General features: G+C 32.3%; 1 protein-coding gene across 2 annotated transcripts in view; it reads left to right on the top strand.

Moving 5' to 3' along the window:
• LOC148940845 (5'-nucleotidase-like) overlaps positions 1-21,935 on the top strand; it is a 143,751-nt gene that overhangs the window by 20,623 nt on the left and 101,193 nt on the right. For both annotated transcript variants that reach the window (XM_089104762.1, XM_089104761.1), the window contains exon 2: positions 17,193-17,395. In XM_089104762.1, the coding sequence (XP_088960888.1) occupies positions 17,193-17,395 (203 nt within the window). The remainder of the gene's footprint in view (positions 1-17,192; positions 17,396-21,935) is intronic.

Raw genomic sequence — 21,935 nt, 5'->3', positions numbered from 1 at the left:
TACATTCTTAGACCATACTGGCTATACATGACAAATGAAACTCAGAGAGGAAAGAAACTAACAAAATGAAAAATAAAATCAAAAAGGGTGAAAATACGAGGATTTTGTCTGCCAGTGGCGAACCATGAAGATGAACAAAATATAAGCAAATATTTCGACAAATATGTCGAGCAAATATGTTTTTAATAAATTTCGAGCAAATATATATATATAGAGAGAGAGAGAGAGTCTCCTTATTTGGCAAATTTTTACATGGATTTCATAGAACAGTCTGCCCTGAATAGTTTCCACTTAAAACACTCTATCTGGTTTCGTTTTGTTAATGATATCTTTTCTGTTTGGGAACATGGACAAGACTCTCTAAGATTTTTTTTGGCACATTTGAACTCTTTTGATTTGAATCTCCAGTTTACAATGAAACTCGAAGAATCAGGTAAGCTGCCTTTCTTGGATGTTTTGATTATAAAAACTAATCCCAGTCTTGAATTTTTCTATATATAGAAAGCCGACTCATAATGATCGATATCTACATTTCTCTTCCCATCACCCTCCTTCTGTGAGAAGAGGGGTAATAATCTCTTTAGTCGACAGAGTTTTAAAAATTTGTTCCCGGAATCATATAAATTCTGAATTAAATTATGTCAAGGATATTCTTTTCTGCAATGGTTACCCAATCAAACTCATTGAAAATATAATAGATAGACGATTAAAAAAGATAAAAGAACAAAATAGGGAGCTTTTCCCCCTTGATTCAGTTACACCGACAATTGAGAAAAAAACTTTTATCGTTTTACCATACATCCCAAAACTTGGCGATAAACTATGAAATATTTTAAAAAAACATAATCTCTCGGTTTCTTTCAAAACTGAACAAAAAGTTGAACACTTTTTCAACTCAGGAAAGGATAAAACTGACCCTGTACTAGGTAGTGGTGTGTAAAGAATTCCGTGTCCTTATGGAAAATTTTACATTGGTAGGACCCATCAACAACTAGGTGAACGTCTGCATAAGCACAAAATTTCAATAGATAAGTCCCTGAGATTAAAAAATAACAATGACAACTTTGATTCGGTATTGGCTTCGCATATTTTCGTAAATCCGACCCATCTAGTTCTGTTTGACGATGCAACCTTAATATCAACTGTAAATGGCGTACTACAAACTTTTAAAGAGGTAATGGAGATAAAAAAAATATATGAACCAAAATTTAGCAATAAATAGAGATACTGGAGATATTTCATTAAGCCCAATTTACGACAGTTTAATCTTGAAGGACTCAATCAATATTTTCACCCGGTATAACTTAAAAGAACCTATTTGCATATCTAATGAAAACTGAAATTGTAGACCAGCTAAAACTATTGCAAGACAAAAGACTCTTGCCCAATCATCTTGGTAAATTCTTTTTCATTGATTCCTGCCTGGTTTTTATTCAGTGTCTGTTATGTCTTCGTATTGTAAACTTCAAAAGGTTAGATTTTTGTTTATTTTTCTCTTTGTCTTCTTTTTTTTAGCACTGAGGACGACTTGGCAGAGGTCCTTGTCGAAATATTTGCTTACATTTTGTTTATCTTCATGGTTCGCCACTGGCTGACAAAATCCTCGTTTTTTCACCCTTTTTGATTTTATTTTTCATTTTGTTAGTTTCTCTCCTCTCTGAGTTTCATTTGTCAGTTGACGTTTCAACCTTCAACTGGAATTTTTTCCTTGAAATGTAAGACTTAGAATATTTTTTTAGTGTTATGTCATGATTTACCTTGTCACAGTTATACTCTCTTGATGTTTCAAAGTTCATTTTGGGAATGTAGGACTTGGAATGTTTTGTAGTTTTGTGTCTTTGTTTAACTTTGTCACTGCTACATTCTGTTGGTGTTTCAAAGTTCATTTCGGGATTTTTTCATTGAAATGTAACACTTGGAATACTTTTGTAGCGTTGTGTTATGTCTCCGTTACATTCTGTAGATGTTTCAAAGTTCAGTTAGGAATTTTTTTGTTGAAATGTAAGACTTGGAATATTTTTGTAGTGTTATCTCATGATTTACTGTGTCACTTTTATGCTCTATTGATTTTTCAAAGTTCATTTTCGAATTTTAGTCTCGAAATGTAAGACTTGAAGTATTTTTGCACTGTTGTCTCGGGGTTCATCATGTCATTTCTACATTCTGTTGATGTTCCAAAGTTCATTTCGGAATTTTTTCGTTGAAATGTAAGACTTGAGATATTTTTGTAGAGGTTTACCATGTCACTGTTACATTTCAGTTGATGTTTCAAAGTTCATTTAGATTTTGTCGTTGAAATGTAAGACTTGGAATATTTATTTAGTGGTCTACCTTGTCACTGTTACATTTTGTTAACATTTCATAGTTCATTCGGATTTTTTTTGTTGAATTGTAAGACATTTTTCAGATTTGTCTTGTTTTGCAGTTTTGCAGTTTTGCAGTCATTGTTACATTCTCATGACGTTTCAAAGTTAATTTTTGAATTTTTTCATTGAAACGTAAGACTTGGAATATTTTTTGCAGTGTTGTGTTTTACCTTTCACCGTTACTGGCAAAAGGTTAAGAGAGACATGCAAAACGTTATATTAATTTAAGATCACCTAGCGTCGACGTTAAGTGATCTTAAATTAACCTAACTTTTTGCATGTCTCTCTTAAACTTTTACGTGTAACGGTGACAAGGTAAACCGCCACACTATAGAAAAATGAAAGTATTACATTTCAACGAAAAAATTTCAAAATGAACTTTGAAACATCATGAGAATGTACCATTGACAAGGTAACCGACGAGACAACTATGCAAAACTATTCCAAATCTTACATTTTTAACAAAAAAAAATCCAAATGAACTATGAAACGTTAACAGAATGTAACAGTGACAAGGTAAACCACTACAAAAATATTTCAAGTTTTATATTTCAACAAAAAATTCCAAATGAACTTTGAAACATCAGCTGAAACGTAACAGGGACATGGTAAATCACTAAAAAAAAATATTCCAAGTCTCATATTTCCACGAAAAAAATCCCGAAATGAACTTAGAAACATCAACAGAATGCAAAAGTGACATGATGAACCACGAGACAACAGTGCAAAAATATTCCAAGTTTTACATTTAGATACGAAAATTCTAAAATGAACTTTGAAATATCAAGAGAGTGTGACAGTGACAAGGTGAATCATGAGATAACCCTACAAAAATATCCAAGTCTTTCAATTTAAAGAAAAAGTTCCAAACTAAACTTTGAAACATCTACAGAATGTAATGGTGACAAGAAACAACGCTAAGAAAATATTCCAAGTGTTACATTTAAATGAAAAAATCCTGGGATGAACTTTGAAACAAGGAAAGAATGTAATACTGAGAAGGTAACCCACTGAGATGGTAACAGTATAAAAATATTCCAAGTCTTACATTTTGGTGAAAAAATTCCAAAATGAACAATGAAACATCAAGAGAGTGTAACAGTGAAAAGGTAAATCTTGACATGACACTACAAAAATATTCCAAGTCTTACAGTTTGACGAAAAACTTCCAATGGCGTGGTGTTTTGTGTGTGTTTGTATTCGCGTGTGTGTGTGTGTGTGTGTGTTTGTGTGTGTTTGTCTGTGTGTTTGTGTGTGTGTTTGTTTGTGTATGCTTGTGTTTTTGTGTGTGCATATTTGTGTGTATGTGTGTGTGTTTTTGTGTGTTTGCCTGTTTTTGTGTGCATGTGTGTTTGTTTGTGTGTGTGTTTCGTGTGCGTCTGATTTTGTGAGTTTTTGTGTGTGTATTTTTGTGTTTGTGTGTTTTGTGTGTGCGTGTTTATTTTTGTGTGTCTTTTTTGTGTATTTGTGTGTGTATGTGTTTTTTTTGTGTGTGTTTGTGGTTTTCTGTGTGTGTTTGTTCTTGTGTGTATGTGTTTTTGTGTGTGTTTTTGTGTTTGCGTTTTTTTGTGTGTGGGTGTGTTTTTTTTGTTTTTGTGGTTTTGTAATTTTTTGTGTGTGTGTTTTTGTTTTTTATTTGTTTTTGTTTTTTTGTGTTTTGTTTTTTTGTTTTTTGTGTGTGTGTATGTGTTTGTGTGCATTTATGTATGTTTGTTTTTGGGTGTGTGTGTTGTTGTGTGTGTCTGTTTGTGTGTGTGTGTTTTTGGGTGTGTGTTTTTTGCGCGTCTGTTTTTGTGTGTCTGTTTTCATGTGTGTTTATGTGTAAGTGTTTGTGAGTATGCATTTTTATGTGTGTATGTTTTTGTGTGTGTTTTGTGTGTGTGTTTTGTTTTTGTGTTTTTGTGTGTGTGTGTGTTTGTTTTTTGTGTTTGTTTTTTTTTTTTTTTGTGTTTGTTTGTGTGTGGGATCAATGTTTTCATCAGTCTTTCTCAAATCAGAGGTTAAATTTACTACAGATTCGAGGATATTTATGAGTTCAAAAATTCACAAGTCGCTGGCTAGAAACTGGTCTTCTTCGCTATTCATCAACAGAAGTAGAAATCTGGCAGAAACAAAATGGCTGTGGTGTTTCAAAACCCTTACATAATACGAGTAGTTGAAGTATCTATTAGCTATGTAGGCTATTCTTAACATAAATAATTATGAAACTTAGAAGTTTTTTTCATCAAGCAATACTGCATACAAAACTTCATATACCGTATCACAAAATTCGTCAGTTATCTGGGTAATAACTTTGAATATAACTTTGAAATTAGAAGCTTAATTTTTTCATAGTTCCCTTTGCCTATAGGCCTATCTGTTTTGTCACCTTTTAAACAGTTGAACTGGGTCTATTTGATATTGATTTTTTTTTGCTCTTTTGGATTCCTAAAAAGCCTTCTTGTATTAAAAACTAGTTTTTAATAACAATTTAAAAAAATGAATTTTAAAGTTTTTTGGGCTTCTTTATAGAATATGGCATGTAGGTTAAGGGTGAACTGCTGCTTTCTTATTGCTTTTGGCTGCTCTTTTGGATACTATGCATTTTTCCTTTTGGGGATTCATTCCGAAATTATAAACTGATAAATACCAAATATCAGTCAAATTATAAACTGCATCTAAAAGGAGTAAATTTATCAAATTGAAAAATACATGATGTACAATTCACGTGAGAACACTTCAATTACAAAGAAACAAAAAACACTTAATGGTTTATTCGGTATGAAAAAAATGAAGCGCCAGCTATTTTCTTAGGTAAAAAATGAAAAGCTCATCCGTTTAAAATATAATTAAATGAAATAATACGCAGACTGAAGCAGCTCCAAAAAGATGTTGAGATTTTCATCCTAGTTCGTCACTTTTAATGCCAGCAAAATGTTAGGACACTTAGTATCAGTTATTGAGTTTAAGCTTGTATTTCCAAATGCTCACAAAAACTACCAAATATAAGAAAGTCGCAACAATAAGTCACCTGTGGTCAAAATACTCAAAGACTTCTCTTTGATCCCAAACCAGGCTCAAAGCTTCTGCTATGGTAATTTCCATGGAAATCTTCTAAGAGTTTCTTTTTAAATAGCTTTCAAGCGTAGTTACGGCTATTTAACCCGTTTTTGATTTCCTTCAAAGCTTTGAAAAAAGCGGTACAATATACAAAATGTTACTTTTGTTATATTTGAGCATATTTTTGGTAATCATTTGTGGGGTGATCGAATTTTTAAACCACTGTAGATACGTAAAAACGTTGCAACATTTAGTACCCTGAGGTCATAAGAATGTCAAAGACTCCTCCTTGAGCCTCCAAATTAAAAGCTTTTATTATGACCTGGCCTTTTAATATAACTTGGGCCCTGGACCAAGGGCGCCATTGTCACTCGAGTGCAAAGTTAGGTGGTGATGTCGATATCGCTTTCGTTACACCAATTTGTTTTAGTGTGAATCTGCCTGGTACTTATGAATTAATGTTTTAAAGGTAAACCCGTTTCATCAATAAGAAAAACGGGTTGGACGCATGTGTCCCTTTCCCTTTGGACGACAAAACCATGCGAACGCTGTATCAAGAATAAATCACGAAAATCTTGTTAATTTTTGTCAACTTTTTAACTTTTTGGTATCCCTGCTTTCAATAAAAAAAAAGGTATTATCACTTAAATATAATAAATCCCTATACCCCCTCCCCTCTGAATACCATCTTGATAGGATACCGTCTCTGTTTTATAGGATACCGTCTCTGTTCGCCGCCTCTGCCGGAAGCGGTGCGCTTGCGTCGCACCGCCGGCGTTTGACTGGGCCTCTCCTCGGTGGCGTTCGGTCGATTTGCCGGCGCAGCGCTGGGGTCTAGTCGTGACGTCAGAGGGCTGTCATAGGAAAAGGGATATGGATGTTGTAGAAACTCAATGTTAAATCCCTATGGGTATCGTAGAAGTAATTGAGTGGATACTACTGGGAGCTATCATTTTTAAATTATAATATCTCAATCTCTTTCAAACTGAAAACAGGGATGCCATAAAGATAATAATTTTTTCTTTAAGTCGGAAATGGAAGAACGTCATATCAAATTCCCTGGGAAACCAAAGAAATATTTTTATAGACCTAATGCCCTCCATTGGGACTTGTTCATTATCTTGGTATTTTTGGATTTCTGATAGGCCGAATTTGGCTTTTGTGTGTGCTCCACTTTAATTAGATTTCTTGGATCTTATTGAATGCTAGTAGTGTCCTATATTTATATACTGACGAAACACTATATTTGGGAAACTATTGTACACCAACCAGAACACCATTTATTACGATCATGCATATCTTTATAAGCGAAGGAATTTGACCTACTTTACAGAGTTGCGTCAGAATTCCGTCAATTGACAGATTACAGACTACTGACAGATTGAGTCATTGTCAAGGTTTCTCGACCCTTTCGTCTGTGAATTCTTAATTGTTATCATTTTCAAATATTTGTATTAGTATGATTGACAAGGTGAATCCATTAAGAGTTAAATGGATATATGTTTTTTTTTTTTTTTTGGAATGAAATCGATTTTATATTTTTATAGGAAATCTACATTAAGCTAATTCAATGCGGGAATTTTAATTGTACTGTATTAAAAGACGCTGAGAATAGAATTTTAATGTCGAAATCTAGAACAATCCTTAGAAATTAAGTAGTGAGGGAATTTTGGAATTGGCAATACCTATAGTTGGTACATTATTGCAGCTACTGCATAAGAAAGTTATTCATATTTTAGGCAATGATATGTCAGACATTAGTAATCCAAACCCCAACCTCCAAGGGCCCCATTGCCCCCTCTCCAAATTTTTGGCCCCTTCCCCTATTTTTATACTTTTTTTTGAAGCTTAATTTTTTAACCTTTTTTAACTTTTATTTTTATATTTTTTTAACATAGAAATTTTTCAACTTTTTTTAATTTGTCTTAAACTGAAATGAAATATACTTAAAACAAAAAAAAATCACATTTAATATTTTCAAAAAACGAAATGAGTGATATAGATGTGTTGGTCGTGATTTTTACTATTATAAAATAGATGTTAATAGTAACACTTTTCTGACGTGGAATATTGTGGACTTGAAAAATTTCAACTTTGATTATTTAAGCGGCTGTACCAACGGTACTCTATGGCTGCTCACCGACACTAATCGGCTGTTCCAGTGGTAATATGGCTGGTTATCGACACTACCTAGTTTATGGTATATATTAAATCAGCAATTTTCGTGGATTGGAAATATAGACCCTTACATCATATTTTTAAAAAAGTTAAAATGAATTATTCGAAGAAAGTGTGCACCGGATAAAATCTTCTTTGCGTTGAATGCTGACAACGAGAAATATTTGAATTACGAAACAAGAAATAATGGGGGTCTTATCGGAAGTGAATGCATGCGTTGTCATGTCAGCGAGGAGCTAAAATCCTTTGGATTACCCAATAATTTCCATCGTTCAATTGGTGGATGTGCAAGAGTATCATTTCCATAGAAGTTAGTGCTCAAAGAGAATGCAAACATAAAAAAAAATCGTCGGATGATGACCGACAACTTCTTGGTACTGTTAGTGGTAAAATGTTACCTGTTGAAAGATTATGTCACCAAATTTCCGGTATTAGCATTCTAAAGAGAACAAGAAGAAAACAGACATACTGCTGCACTATTTTCATCAACTATATCTTGTCTACGTGCCAAAACTGTTATATATGCAAAAATGATGTGATAATAGACAGTGGAATCATAGGCAAAATAGATAGGGCATTGGCAGACATGATTAATAAAGATGAATTGATTGAAAATAAACAGCAAGTGCAAAGTGTTACTACCATTGATCATGTACCAACAAATATAGTCAATGAACCGATTAATACCAAAGATGAAACGCATATTGAACCTTTAAGTGACACCACAGTAAAAGTTGTGTATTGCTCAAAATAGATTAATGATTATTCTACTGATTACTAACTATGAGAATAGAAAGCTACACTACCAAGAGAGAACAGGATGAATTATTTTATGGAACAGGTTCAAAATGTCCAAAGTTGTTCAATGACTTTAATCATGTATAATAATGTATGTAACATATTTTTATGTTAATATTCTAGCTGTCGTTATTTCAATAAATACTTTATGCATTACTTTGTTGTGTTTCTGTTATTTTCAGGCTGCGCTAGCAAGTCAACGTTAAGAATGTTTATTAAAAATTTGGAGATGTAAGAAAAGGAATTTTCCGAGACATTGGTACTACTAGCGGACTCATAAGTCTTTTAATTGATGACTGAGCATTAAAAACTTATAAGAAAACACTTTTGCATAGAACAAACTCAACTATTGGGTAAATTCCAAGTCTTTTAATTAGCGACTGAGTATCAATAATCAATAAAAAAGCTCTTTGGCATTGGAAAAACTCAACTACTTCGTAAATTCTAAGTCGTTTGATTGATGAGCGAATATCAAAAAATAATAAAAAAGCACTATTACATGGAACAAACGCAACTACTTGATAAATTCCAAGTCTTTTAATTAATGACTGAGTATTAAAAATTAACAAAAAGAGCTTCTATATAGAACAAACTCAACTACTTGGTAAATTCCAAGGCTTTTAATTGATGAATGAGTATTAAAAATTAATCAAAAAGCACTTTTGTATAGAACAAACTCAGCTACTAGATAAATTACAAGTCTTTTAATTCATGAATAAGCATCCAAAATCAATAAGAAATAACTTTTGCAAAGAACAAATTAAACTACTTGGTAAGTTCCAATTCTTTTAATTGATGTCTGAGCATCAAAAAGTAGTAAAAAAAGTACTTTTGTGTAGAAGAAATTCAACTGCTTAGTAAAGTACAAGTCTTTTAATTGTGACAGAGTATCAAAAATTAATAAAAACAGTACTTTTGCATATAATACATTCAGCTACTAGAAAAATTCCAAGTCTTTTAATTAGTGGTTTAGGATCAAAATTAATAAGAAAGTCCTTTTACATAGAAAAAACTCAGCTAAATGGTAAATTTCAAGCCTTTTAATTAGTGACTGAGTATAAAAATTAAAATTAAAATACTTTTGCATTGAACCACCTCAACTACTAGATAAATTTTAAGTATTTTTATTTGTGACTGAGTATCATAAGTTAATAAAAAAAAAGTACTTTTGCATAGAGCAAACTCAACTAATCGGTAAATTCCAAGTCTTTTAATTGGTGACTGAGCATCAAAATTAATAAAAAAAAGCACTTTTGCATAGAATAAATTCAAATACTTGGTAAATTTCATGTCTTTTAAATAATCACTGAGCATCAAAAATTAATAAAAAAAAGTACCTTTGCTTAGAACAAATTCAACTATTCAGTAAATTCCAAGTCGTTTGATTGGTTGTTGAGTATCAAAAATTAATATAAAAAGGAACTTTTACGTAAAACAAATTAAACTACTTGGTAAATTCCTTGTCTTTTAAATGATTACCGAGTATCAAAAATTGATAAAAAAAACACTCTTGTTTAGAACAAACTCAGCTACTTGATCAGAACCAAATCTTTTAATTGGTGACTGAGCGTCAAACATTAATAAAAGAAAACTTTTGCTTAGAACATACTCAGCTACTTGGTAATTTTCAAATATTTTAATTGGTTACTGAATATCAAAAATAAAACAATGCTCCCATCTTCAAAAAATTCTACCCTGATTGTGGCGAGATTGGAGATTTTTTTTTTAATTTTGTATATCCAGTAACCACTTAAAACACTTGGAATTTACTTAGTAGCTGAGTTTTTTCTATGCAAAAGTATTTACTTATTAATTTTTTTATCCTCAGTAATCAATAAAATGACTTTTAATTTACCAAGTAGCTGTGTTTGTTCTTTGCAAAAGGCTATTTTGTATTAATTTTTGATATTTCGACATCAATTAAAAGACACGGAATTCACCATTTAGTTGAGTATGTTCTATACCAGTGTTTTTTATTAACTTTTGATACTCAGTCAGCATTTAAAACACTTGGAATTTATCAAGTAGTTGAGTTTGTTCTATGCAAAACTGTTTTCTTATTCATTTTTGATACTCCTTTATCAATTAAAAGACTTGGAATTTACCAAGTAGCTGAGTTTATTCTATGCAAAAGTGTTTTCATACTATTTCTGACACTTATTCATCAATTAAAAGATTTAGAATTTACCAACTAGCTGAGTTTGTTCTATCCAAAAGGTCTTTTTGTATTAGTTTCTGGTGTTCATTCACCAGTTAAAGATTTGGAATTTACCAAGTAACTGAGTTTGTTCTTTAAAAAAGTGTTTTTTTATTAATCAATTAAAAGTCTTAAAAATTACCATGTAGCTGAGTTTGTTCTATGTAATAGTACTTTTTCTATTCATTTTTAATATTCGCTTACCAATTAAAAGACTTGGAATTTACCCAGTAGCAGAGTTTGTTCTATACAAAATTACTTTTTTAGTTGATTTTTGATACTCAGTCACCAATTAAAAGACTTAGAATTTACCAAGTAGTTGAATTTGTTCTATGTAAAAGTACTTTTTGAATTTTTAATACTCGGTCACCAATTAAAATACTTGGAATTTACCAAGTAGCTGAGATGCTCTATGTAAAGGTGCTTTTTATCAATTTTTGATATCGCTCATCAATTAAAAGACTTTGAATTTACCAAGTAGATGAGTTTGTGTCAATGAAAAGTGCTTTTTGTTAATAGTTGATACTCAAAAATCAATTATCGACTCGGAATCTATCAAGTACTGAGTTTGTTCTATGTAAAATTGCTTTCTTATTAGTTTTGATACTCAGTCATCAATTAAAAGACATGGAATTTACCAAGTAGTTGAATTTGTTCTATGCAAAAGTATTTTTTTATTAATTTTTGATGCTCCGTCACTAATTCAAGGAATTTTAATTTATCTAGCAGCTGAGTTTATTGTATGCAAAGGTATGTTCTCTTTAATTTTTATACTGAGTCATCAATTAAAAGACTTGGAATTTATCTAGTAGTTTAGTTTGTTCTATACAAAAGTGATTTTTTATGAATTTTTAATGTCCAGTCATCAATTAAAAGGCTTGTAATTTATCAAATAGTTGAATTTTTTCTATGCAAAAGTTCTTTTTTATTAATTTTCAATACTCAGTCATCAATTAAAGGATTTTGAATTTACCAAGTAGTTAAGTTTGTTCTATGTAAAAGTGTTTCCTTGCTAATTTTTTATATTCCTTCATCAATTAAAAGACTTGGAATTTACCAAGTAGATGAGTTTCCTCTATGTACAAGTAATGTGTTTTATTAATTTTTGACACTCAGTCATCAATAAAAAGACATGGAATTTACCAAATAACTGACTTTGTTCTTTGCAGAAGTGCTTTTTTATTAATTTTTGATTGTCAGTTAGCAACTAAAACACTTGGAATTTACCAAGTGGTTGAATCTGTTGAATGCAAAATTACTTTTTTATTTATTTGTGATACTCAGTCACCAATTAAAAGACTTGCAATGTATCAATTAGCTGAATTTGTTCTAAACAAAAGTACTTTTTTATTAATTTTTGATTGTTAGCCATCAATTAAAAGACTTGGAATTTACCAATTAGTTGAGTTTGTTCTAGGGAATAATGTCTTCTTATCAATTTTTAATACACAGTCATCCATTTAAAGACTTAAAATTTACCAAGTAGTTGAGCTTGTACTATGTACAAGTACTTTTTTATTAATTTTGGATACTCAGTCACCAATTAAAAGATTTTGAATTTACCAAGTAGGTGAATTTGTTCTATACAAAAAAGCTTTTTATTATTAAGTTTTAATACTCAGTCGTCAATTAAAAGACATGGAATATACCAAGTAAGTGAGTTTGTTCTATGCAAAAGTGCTTTTTTATTAATTTATGATACTCAGTCACCAATATAAAGACTTAGAATTTACTAACTATATAAATTTCTTCTATACAAAAGTACTTCGTTATTAATTTTTGATATCCAGTCCCCAATTAAAAGACTTATAATCTACCAAGTAGTTGAATTTTATCAATGCAAAAGTACTTTTTTCTTATTTTTATGCTCAGTTATCAATTAAAAGATTTGGAATTTACCACGTAGTTGATTTTGTTCTATGTAAAAGTGCTTTTTACTAATTTTTCATACTCAGTTACCCATTAAAAGACGGAATTTGTCAAGTAGTTGAATTTGTTGAATGCAAAAATACTTTTTTATTTATTTGTGATACTCAGGTACCAATTAAAAGGCTTGGAATTTATCAATTAGCTGAAGTTGTTCTATGAAAAAGTACTTTTTTTATTAATTTTTTAAACTTAGCCATAAAGTAAAAGACTTGGAATTTACCAAGCAATTGAATTTTTTCTATGCAATAGTGTTTTCTTATTAATTTTTAATGCTCAGTCATCAATTAAAAGACTTGGAGTTTACCAAGTGGTTGAATTTGTTGAATGCAAAATTACTTTTTATTTTTTTGTGATACTCAATTACCAATTAAAAGACTTGCAATGTGTCAATTAGCTGAATTTCATCTATACAAAAGTACTTCTCTATTACTTTTTGAACTTAGCCATCAATTAAAAGACTTGTAATTTGCCAAGTAGTTGAGTTTTTTCTATGTAATAGTGTTTTCTTATTGATTTTTAATGCTCATTCATCAATTAAAAGACTTGGAATTTACCAAGTAATTGAATTTGCTCCATACAAAAGAATTTTTTACTAATTTTTTGATACTTAGTCACCAATTAAAAGACTTACAATTTGCCAAATAGTGGAATTTGTTCTATACAAAAGTACTTTTCTTATTACTTTTTGATATTCAGTCAGCAAATAAAAGACTTGGAATATACCAAGTACTTGAATTTTATCAATGCAAAAGTACTTTCTTATTAGTTTTTTATGCTAAGTCATCAATTAAAAGGCTTAGAATTTACCAAGAAGTTAAGTTTGTTCTATTTAAAAGTGCTTTTATTAATTTTTGATACTAAGTCACCAATTAAAAGACTTGGAATGTACCAAGTAGTTGAATTTGTTCTATACAAAAGTACTTTTTGATTAATTTTGATTCTCATTCACCACTTAAAAGACTTTGCATTTATCTTGTAATTGAATTTGTTCTATGCAAACGTGTTTTCTTATTAGTTTTTTATAATGAGTCACCAATTAAAAGACTTGACATTTATCTAGTAGCTAAGTGTGTTCTATGTAAAAGTGTTTTCTTTTTAATTTTTGGTATCCACTCATCAATTAAAAGACTTTGAATTTACCATTCATTTACATTTGAATTTACCATTGGAGAATACAATAGTTGAGTGTTTCTATGAAAAGTACTTTTTTTTTATTAATTATTGATACTCAGTCACATAGTAAAAGAATCAGAATTTACCAAGTAGTTGAATTTGTTCTATGCAAAATAAATTTTTATTAAATTTGATACTCAGTCATCAGTTATGAGACTTTGAATTTACCAAGTAATTGAGTTTGTTCTGTGCAAAAATGTTTTTTTATTCATTTTTGATACTCAGTCATCAATTAATAGACTTATGAGTCTGCTAGTAGTATCTGTGTCTCTGAAAATTTCTTTTATTACATCTCTGACTTCTTAACAAACATTATAAACTTTGACTTGCTAGCGTACCCTAAAACTAATGGAACTGTAACAAAATAATGCATAAATATTTCTATTGAAATAACGACGTGTAGAATATTAATATAAAAATATGTTATATACATTATTATATATTATTTTTATCATTGAACAACTTTGGACCTTTTGAATATGTTCCATAAAACAATTCATCATGTTCTGTCTTGGTAGTATGGCAACTCTCTTCTCATAGTTCGTGATAAGGAGACTAATCATTAATCCATTTTGAGTCATACACAGATTTTGTAGTGGTGTCACCTACAGGTTTGATATGTGTTTGTTCTTTGGTATTATTGGGCTCATTGACTATATCTGATCAATGGTAGTGACCCTATTCACTTGCGCTTTATTTTCAATCAATTCGTCTTTATATTCATTAGTGATATTGTCTGTGAATGCCCTTTTGAATTTTCCTGTTATATCACTGTGTATTATCACATTATTTTTACACAGATTAACAGTTGTGGCACGTAGACAAGATGTTGTTAATGACATTAGTGATGTAGTATGTTTGTCTTCTTCTTATTTTCTTTAGTAATCTAATACCGGAAAGATGAGGATATGATCCTTCAACAGGTAACGTGTTACCACTAACAGTAGCAAGAAATTGCACCCCATCATCGACGATGTTTTTATGTTTGCTTTCTCTTTGAGCACTAACTTCTCTGGAAATTGTACTCTCGTATGTCCACCATTTGCACGATAGAAATTCTTGGGTACTCTATCTATCCCCTGTCCTTCTACATGAAATTCTGTTTATTATATGAAACCTAAGAGTAAATTCTGCTTATGGATTTGACCAATCACTCACTAATGTGTTAAAAGTAGTTGCTTCGTTAATCATAGAGCCATTTACTTACTTGATCAATTTGTCTCTACAAAAGGAACTTTCCCAGAATGGCTAAAGAAAGCTAGAATATTTCTCTTGCACAAAGGATGTTCTTGAGCTGATTCTGCAAATTAAAGATCTATTTCCATTCTTTCAGTTTTTTCAAAGGTTTTTTTGAAAACTCATGCAGCAGCAGCTACTTTATTTTCTTTAGAAAAAGGGTTTCTTAATATTCATCAGTTTGGGTTTATACCAGGACACTCCACCTAAGATTTACTAACGGCTTTGAGTTTATGGATCAAGAAGGCTCTGGATTATGGTTTTCTACCTGTAGGGGTCCTGATTGGTATAAGAAAATCATTTGATAGTATGCACCACCTATTCTCCTGGGAAAACCAGAGCACACAGGAATAAGAGGCGAAACTGTAGACTGATTTAAATCTTACTTGAGGGACCGCAGGATTCATTTGGGAGAACATCCATGAAATACTGTAGTCGTCAATTGCAGTGACCCCCAAGAGTCAATATTAGGACCGCTCTTGCTCCTGATTCACTTTAACGATCTGAGTAGCGTATCAAACCTGGCAGGCACTATTCTTCACTGCTCTAAGCTATGTCACGATGAATGTTTTTTTCAGCATATTGATGATGATGAGCTTGTGGCTTTTCCAGATGATATTACAATAGGTTGCTTTGAAAGGGATAAAACAACCCTATTCCCAAGCTTAGGGTTTTTTCGAGGAGACATATCACTGGATGTATTCTAAACGGTTGTGATTAACGTTTTATAGTTCTTGCGTTTTATTTTCTTGTCGAGTTGGAAGCGTCCATCTGGAGGTGTGTGGTATCAAAAAATTCAGAGGTTTGATCAGTCAGCCAGAAAAGTGTTTTGCAAAATACTTGGGAGTCCTGCTTGATGAGATCCTGTTATTCCTGCATCATATTCAAGCAGTAGAGCTAAAGATATCCCAGAATCTTTGAATACTAAAGAAACTAAAAAATACTTTTCCGCAGGAAACACTGGTCATGCTATGCAACGCTTTTATCAGACCCCATTTACAATACTATGCAATGATCTAGCAATCGACTTTTAAATCTGACCAGCAGAAGCTCAATTCAATTCATAAACAATCTTTGAAATTAATTGGAAAAAATTAATAGTATTTGTTAATGGAGTCGCTACATCATCAGTCATGTTTGACCTTTGTGTTCAACTTTCTAGCTGGCGAACTACCATTGGCATTTAAACATTATTTCAACCAATCTCGGCCATGCATAATGTAAATACCCGATCATCATCAAACTTGCAAACATCCTTCACCCCAGCTGTATGATTTTATTTTGTTCCGAATATAACTAGTGCAAGATCATGGAACCTATTCCCAGAAAAACTGAGAGGTAGGAGCACCCTCACGTCATTTAAAAGAAGAGTGAAAAATAATTTATTAGCATTGGAAAATATTATTTAAAAAATTAAAAAAAAAAATTATATAATGTCTTAAATATAAATAGATAAAAATAAAGTAAAAATTTGTTTTATTTTGGTATAATGATGAGGTGGTTTCCGTGGGGCAAAGGGCAGAAAGACATTTGGTAGTTATGTTGGAAAAAATGAGAAGAATGGTTGTTTCTCAGAGTAGGAGTAGCGACCACGGTCCGTATTATGTTTAAAATTGAATATCTTGGTGGCCAAGAATGGACTTAGTACTGTTATAATGTGTAATTTAATTTTTGAATTGATAATGAGCCCCATTGAACTTGAACTTGAGGTCCTTTCTATACGAAATTTCCCAGTGTAAAATGAATAAATAATACACTGTGCCCACATATCTATTTTATTAGTCAGTGCTATTGCACTGCCTATCAGGTCTTTGTTATATAGATATTTCAGTTTTTCTCCTTTTTTTCAGTGGCTTTTAAATCACCTCGCTTCTTTCTCCATTTTCTAGTTTCTGGTTTTGTAATGATCAGGCAGTGTGGTGTCAGAAATCACTTACTGAATAAATGACTGACTTGTATTTCCCATTAAATACCTATATAAAAAATGAAACAAACAAAAAATATATTTAAAACAGGAGGCAATTTTAGCGCAAAGCATCCATTTTCATTTTTAAAATTTCCCCCATTTTCTCAAAATCCTCAAATAATAGTATCCAAAAGCTCACAGAAAATTTACCTTTAAAATTCATGAATATTAACGCGAGATAGAAATCGTTAATTTTTGTTAATGTTAATTTTCATGAAGATTTTGGAGAGCCTTTTCTCTTTCGGGGAAATCCTGAAAAAGCTCGGGAATAAGATAGGAGCATTATAATGATTGTAACCTTTCAATTTAGTACTGGAGCAATGGACAAAGGACCAACTGTGCTATGGAGGAGTCCCCAGGATAGTCAAACAAGTTTCAGAATTACGTAATGATTCAGTTTATCACAGTTTGTACATAGACGCTGGTGGTATAATTAGAGCAAATAGGATTTTTCAATTAGCAAAATCTGAAACCGCAGTCAATATTACGAAAATATTATTACCTGACATATTGGTAAGTATTCTCAGGATACGACTGTCATTTTGATATATATTTTGAATTTAGTATTTTCTTTGATTGCTTGAGTTTACTTTCAGCGCTAACCCCAAGGCGTGTTGTTCTTGTTGGCTAAAATTATGATAACTTTATATTTATTAACATGTTTTAATAGAGCCTCAAGACCCTAAAATAATTGTGGATTCTAACGAAACCTGTTTAAGTAGTCAAAGATGAAGTGAACTCAGTAGTATGGCTGCTAGAGGGCTGGTAGAGTGTTGTTAGTGCCCTTTCACTGTCAAGTTTCTTCATACAACCTTGGGAGGCTGGTGGCAAAGACGTAGACGTTTTTAGTGATTGTACAGGACCCATGGACCCTCAGAGAATGCATCATGGGGTAGGTCAGGGGAGCCAATTATACATGCACCATTTTCAGAGTTTACTTTTACCATCCACAGAATCTATATACATAGAAATTATTTAAGTATTTTCTACATATGTAGTATCCGTTATGAAGAAAAATCTGATCGGCCATGAACGTGTGATATTAAATGATAATGTCGAAAACCACATTAGCCTGGCATCATGAAATGACTTAAGAAAAGTAACCCAAGAGTGGGACTTTATAAGGCCATGAAAAATCTTGGATGAAGCAAACCAAATGTTTCTAAAATTCTTCAGCATTATAGGAAAAATTTATAAGGACAATCTTCACCAATGTCTGAACGAAAATGTGGACGAAACATACCGAACAACACGGAGGGCCGTCAAAAGATAAAGTATAAAATTAGCAGTATTAAAAATTGAAAAGCCAAAAATCGTAATTCCAAAATTGAGCCACTCACCTAAAATCTACAATTAGCAAAAATTGATCTAGGGTTCGAACCCGGGTTTTGTAACAAAAGGAAGAAGAGTATTAGATTTGACAATAATATAGTTACAGAAAGTGAAAATGGTAAAGAATTGGCATTTGAACGATCATGTCTCCCGTACTTGTTTTAAAGTTGGAGGTGTCTTCATACTTAAACTAGGGAAAGGGGATTAGTCAAATGACTACGTTAATATTATTCCAACTAAAAGTGATGTGATGATTGATTCATAGGTATCTCATGAGTAACTCTGACACCAAGAATACGATGTCCGATTAATCAAATGGAATTTAACAGAGGAAGCTCTGTACGGACGCAGGAATTCATCAATTGGCGTGGCGAGTGGAACGAGCTTTAGAGTGTAAAGAACATGATTTAGGCAAGGCCTTATCCAGGGGTAGGGTTAGGGGATTTGAACTCCCCCCCCACCGGAAATGTTGCTCTAACTCGCAAAAATGTAACAAAACATAACTAAGCTGAGTGCTTCATATTTTGCAAAGTTGTATTTTAATATGAATAAAGATAAAAATGAAGCTATTAAAAAAAGCTAAAAGAATGCTAATATAACGTCGGGGTGATGGGGAATTTCGGACGGGGGGGGTGTCTCAAAGAGTGCATTTTAACACCCAAATATCACAACTCTCATTGAAGCATCAGGTAAACAGAGAATAAGTATAGAATGAGTAGAATGAAGGACGCTGCCAATATTTTTACTTTTATTTATCATAATAGACAAAAATATAAACCATTACAAATAGATATTAATACGATATGGGAAAAATAATACAAAAGAAAAATCAATTTTACAATTATTGATGACCACAATTTAATAGGAAGAACCTGGGGCTTTGTGGGTCAGGTAACCCATATCATATCTTGATTTAGCCTTGGCGCGATCAAACAGTTTGTGGTAACGAACTGTAAGTAAGGAGCGACCCGGCTCAATGGTAACCGAAACTCTAAAAAACGGAATTTTGATACCATTAGATACATCAAAAGAATCAGATTTTAATTCTAATTACAAATATACAAGTTTCATCAAGTTTAATCTTACCTATCAAAAGTTACGCACCTGAGAAAATTTGGCTGATTTTCGAAAAAAGGGGGAAAGACCCCCCTAAAAGTTATAGAACCTTAATGAAAATCACACCATCATATTCGGTGTATCAGAGAACCCTACTGTAGAGGTTTCAAGCTCCTATCTACAAAAATGTGGAATTTTCCATTTTTTGCCAGAAGAAAGATAATGGGTGCGTGATTATTTGTTTTTTTGTTTTTTTGGGCTTTTTTTTCTTTTTCCCAGGGGTGATCGTATCAACGCAATTGTCCTAGAATATCGTAGAAGGGCTCATTGTAATGGAAATTAAAAGTTCTAGTGCCCTTTTTAAGTGACCAAAAAAATGGAGGGCAACTAGGCCCCCTCCCACGCTCATTTTTTTCCCAAAGTCACCTGATCAAAATTTTGAGATAGCCATTTTGTTCAGCATGTTCAAAAATATAATAAGTATGTCTTTTAGGATGACTTAATCCCCCGAAGTTCCCGGGGGGAGGGCTGAAAGTTATGAACTTTACCCAATGTTAACATATAGTATTTGGAAGTATACAGACGTTTTCAGGGGAGATTTTTCCTGGTAGTGGGGGGGGGGGGTGGGCGGGGGCTAAGGTGGGAGGATCTGTCCATGAAGGAAGTTTTCATGGGGGAGGGGAAATTGTTATGAAGGGGGCGCCGGACTTCCCAGCATTATTTTAAAAAAGATCAGAAATTTAAAATAAAAAAACAAGTATTTCAACTGCAATAGCAGCAACAACGAAACTTTAAACGAACAGAAAATATTACATATATGATTGGGTTCACCCCGTAGTCAATACCTCGCTCTTTAAGCCAAATATTTTTTAGTACTTTCATAAGAGCTATTTATTCTAATTAACGGCCTTTGTGATTAAGCGGTCATTTTTAAAGAATTGGAACAAAATTCGAACTTTCGCTTAAAGAGCAAGGTATTGCCTAGGGGGCGAACCCCCTAATAAACGTATTAAAAATGTATGAATATAGAAGTTCGTTACGTAAGTTAATTCGTAAGTTACGTATGTTAATTACTAATAAAAACGTTCGTAAATAGAATTAGACAAGTTTCGAGAAAGCCATTTAAATAAATAAAAGTAGGCAAATTAATATGAAAATTTTGTTTTAATCATTCATGTACGGTGAGCCAAGATCAAAACCTCCATTTATCCAAAAACGTTCAAAAATTAAATAAAAAAAAACAGTTTTTTAAACTGAAAGTAAGGAGCGACATTAAAACTTAAAACGAACAGAAATTATTCCGTATATGAAAGAGACTGTCCCCTCCTCAACACCTCGCTCTTTACGCTAAAGTTTGACCCTGTCTCACAACTTTATTTTTTAAAACAATAAAAAACTTTAGCGTAAAGAGCGAGGCGTTGAGGAGGGGACAGTCCCTTTCATATACGGAATAATGTCTTTTTGTTTTAAGTTTTAATGTCGCTCCTTACTTTCAGTTTAAAAAACTTGTTTTTTTTATTTAATTTGAAAAAGGATCAGAAATTAAATTTTAAAAACAGGTTTTCAAGAACGACTGCTGAAACAAAAGGGGTTATGAACTTGAATGGAAAGTATTTTTAAAGCACTATTAGCTTTAGTGTAAATTGTGAGGGTTGAAAAGGGGACATCCTGCTCATGCGGAGTACCCTTGAGATTAACCGAAATAATAGTTACCATTCCTAAATTAAATTCAAATGGCGAGTATTTCTCACTTGACAGTTTTTTGCAAAGCAATTATTTAAATGTTGGCTACTACGAACTAGATTGTGTTCGTTACTTACTAGATTGCCCCTAAGAGGGCAACATGATTCATCATGTTTACTGGTTTTTTTTTCTTTGTAGCAGATCTATTATCGATGATGCGGTTCGGTCTTTATTATGTTCCAGCCTCCTCTGTGTGATTTTGGTTCCAAATTAAGATGCAACCTAGTAAAGAACAAGCTCTTGCCGTAGTAACCTAAAATGTATAAAAGTGCCTTTTGAAGAAAAAATTCAAGCCTTCAGATTTTTTTGACAATTGGGATGTGGGTGGATGTTCTGCTCTCAAAAATCAATATACCCCTAAGTGTCCCTGCAGCCCAAATGGAATCGGATAAAAATTAATTAAAAAAAAAAGCTTTTTCGAGGGAAGTAAAGAGCGAAGTTGAAACTTAAAACGAACAAAACTTATTACTTCACAGCCTATCTAACACATATCAATAAAACTAATGCAAATAAATCCACTGGGGATCTTTCCCTATGTTTGCAGGATTACAGAAAACTAGCGCTTTACTGAAAATCATGCGCTTCACTCCAACCACGGTCAGGGGCGTAATTTCCTATGGGGCAGAGGGAGCAACCACCCTTCTCAGACTTTAGTTTTCCTCCAGACCCCAGTTTTCCCCCCTCCCCCCTCCTAGCTGCAATTTGATTTCTCCAAAAATGTTGTCAAAGCTAAAATGAGCCTGCATATTTCAAGCATCCGCTGAAACAGTTCAATTTATCTTTACCTTTATATATTATATATCTTTACCTTTTTTATTTGGGTCCAACTTTGACCACCCCCCACAGGATTTTGACACAATTATGCCATTCGCTGGGGTATGGATTTAGAGATATACTCAGAATGTCGTTGGAAACCATGAAC

Source organism: Artemia sp. Qi Xiang Cuo, chromosome 19 (assembly GCF_049724085.1).
Source record: "Artemia sp. Qi Xiang Cuo chromosome 19, ASM4972408v1, whole genome shotgun sequence".
NCBI lineage: Eukaryota > Metazoa > Arthropoda > Branchiopoda > Anostraca > Artemiidae > Artemia > Artemia sp. Qi Xiang Cuo.
Note: the sequence above shows the minus strand (reverse complement) of the source record. Positions and strands in the feature narration are given on the sequence as shown.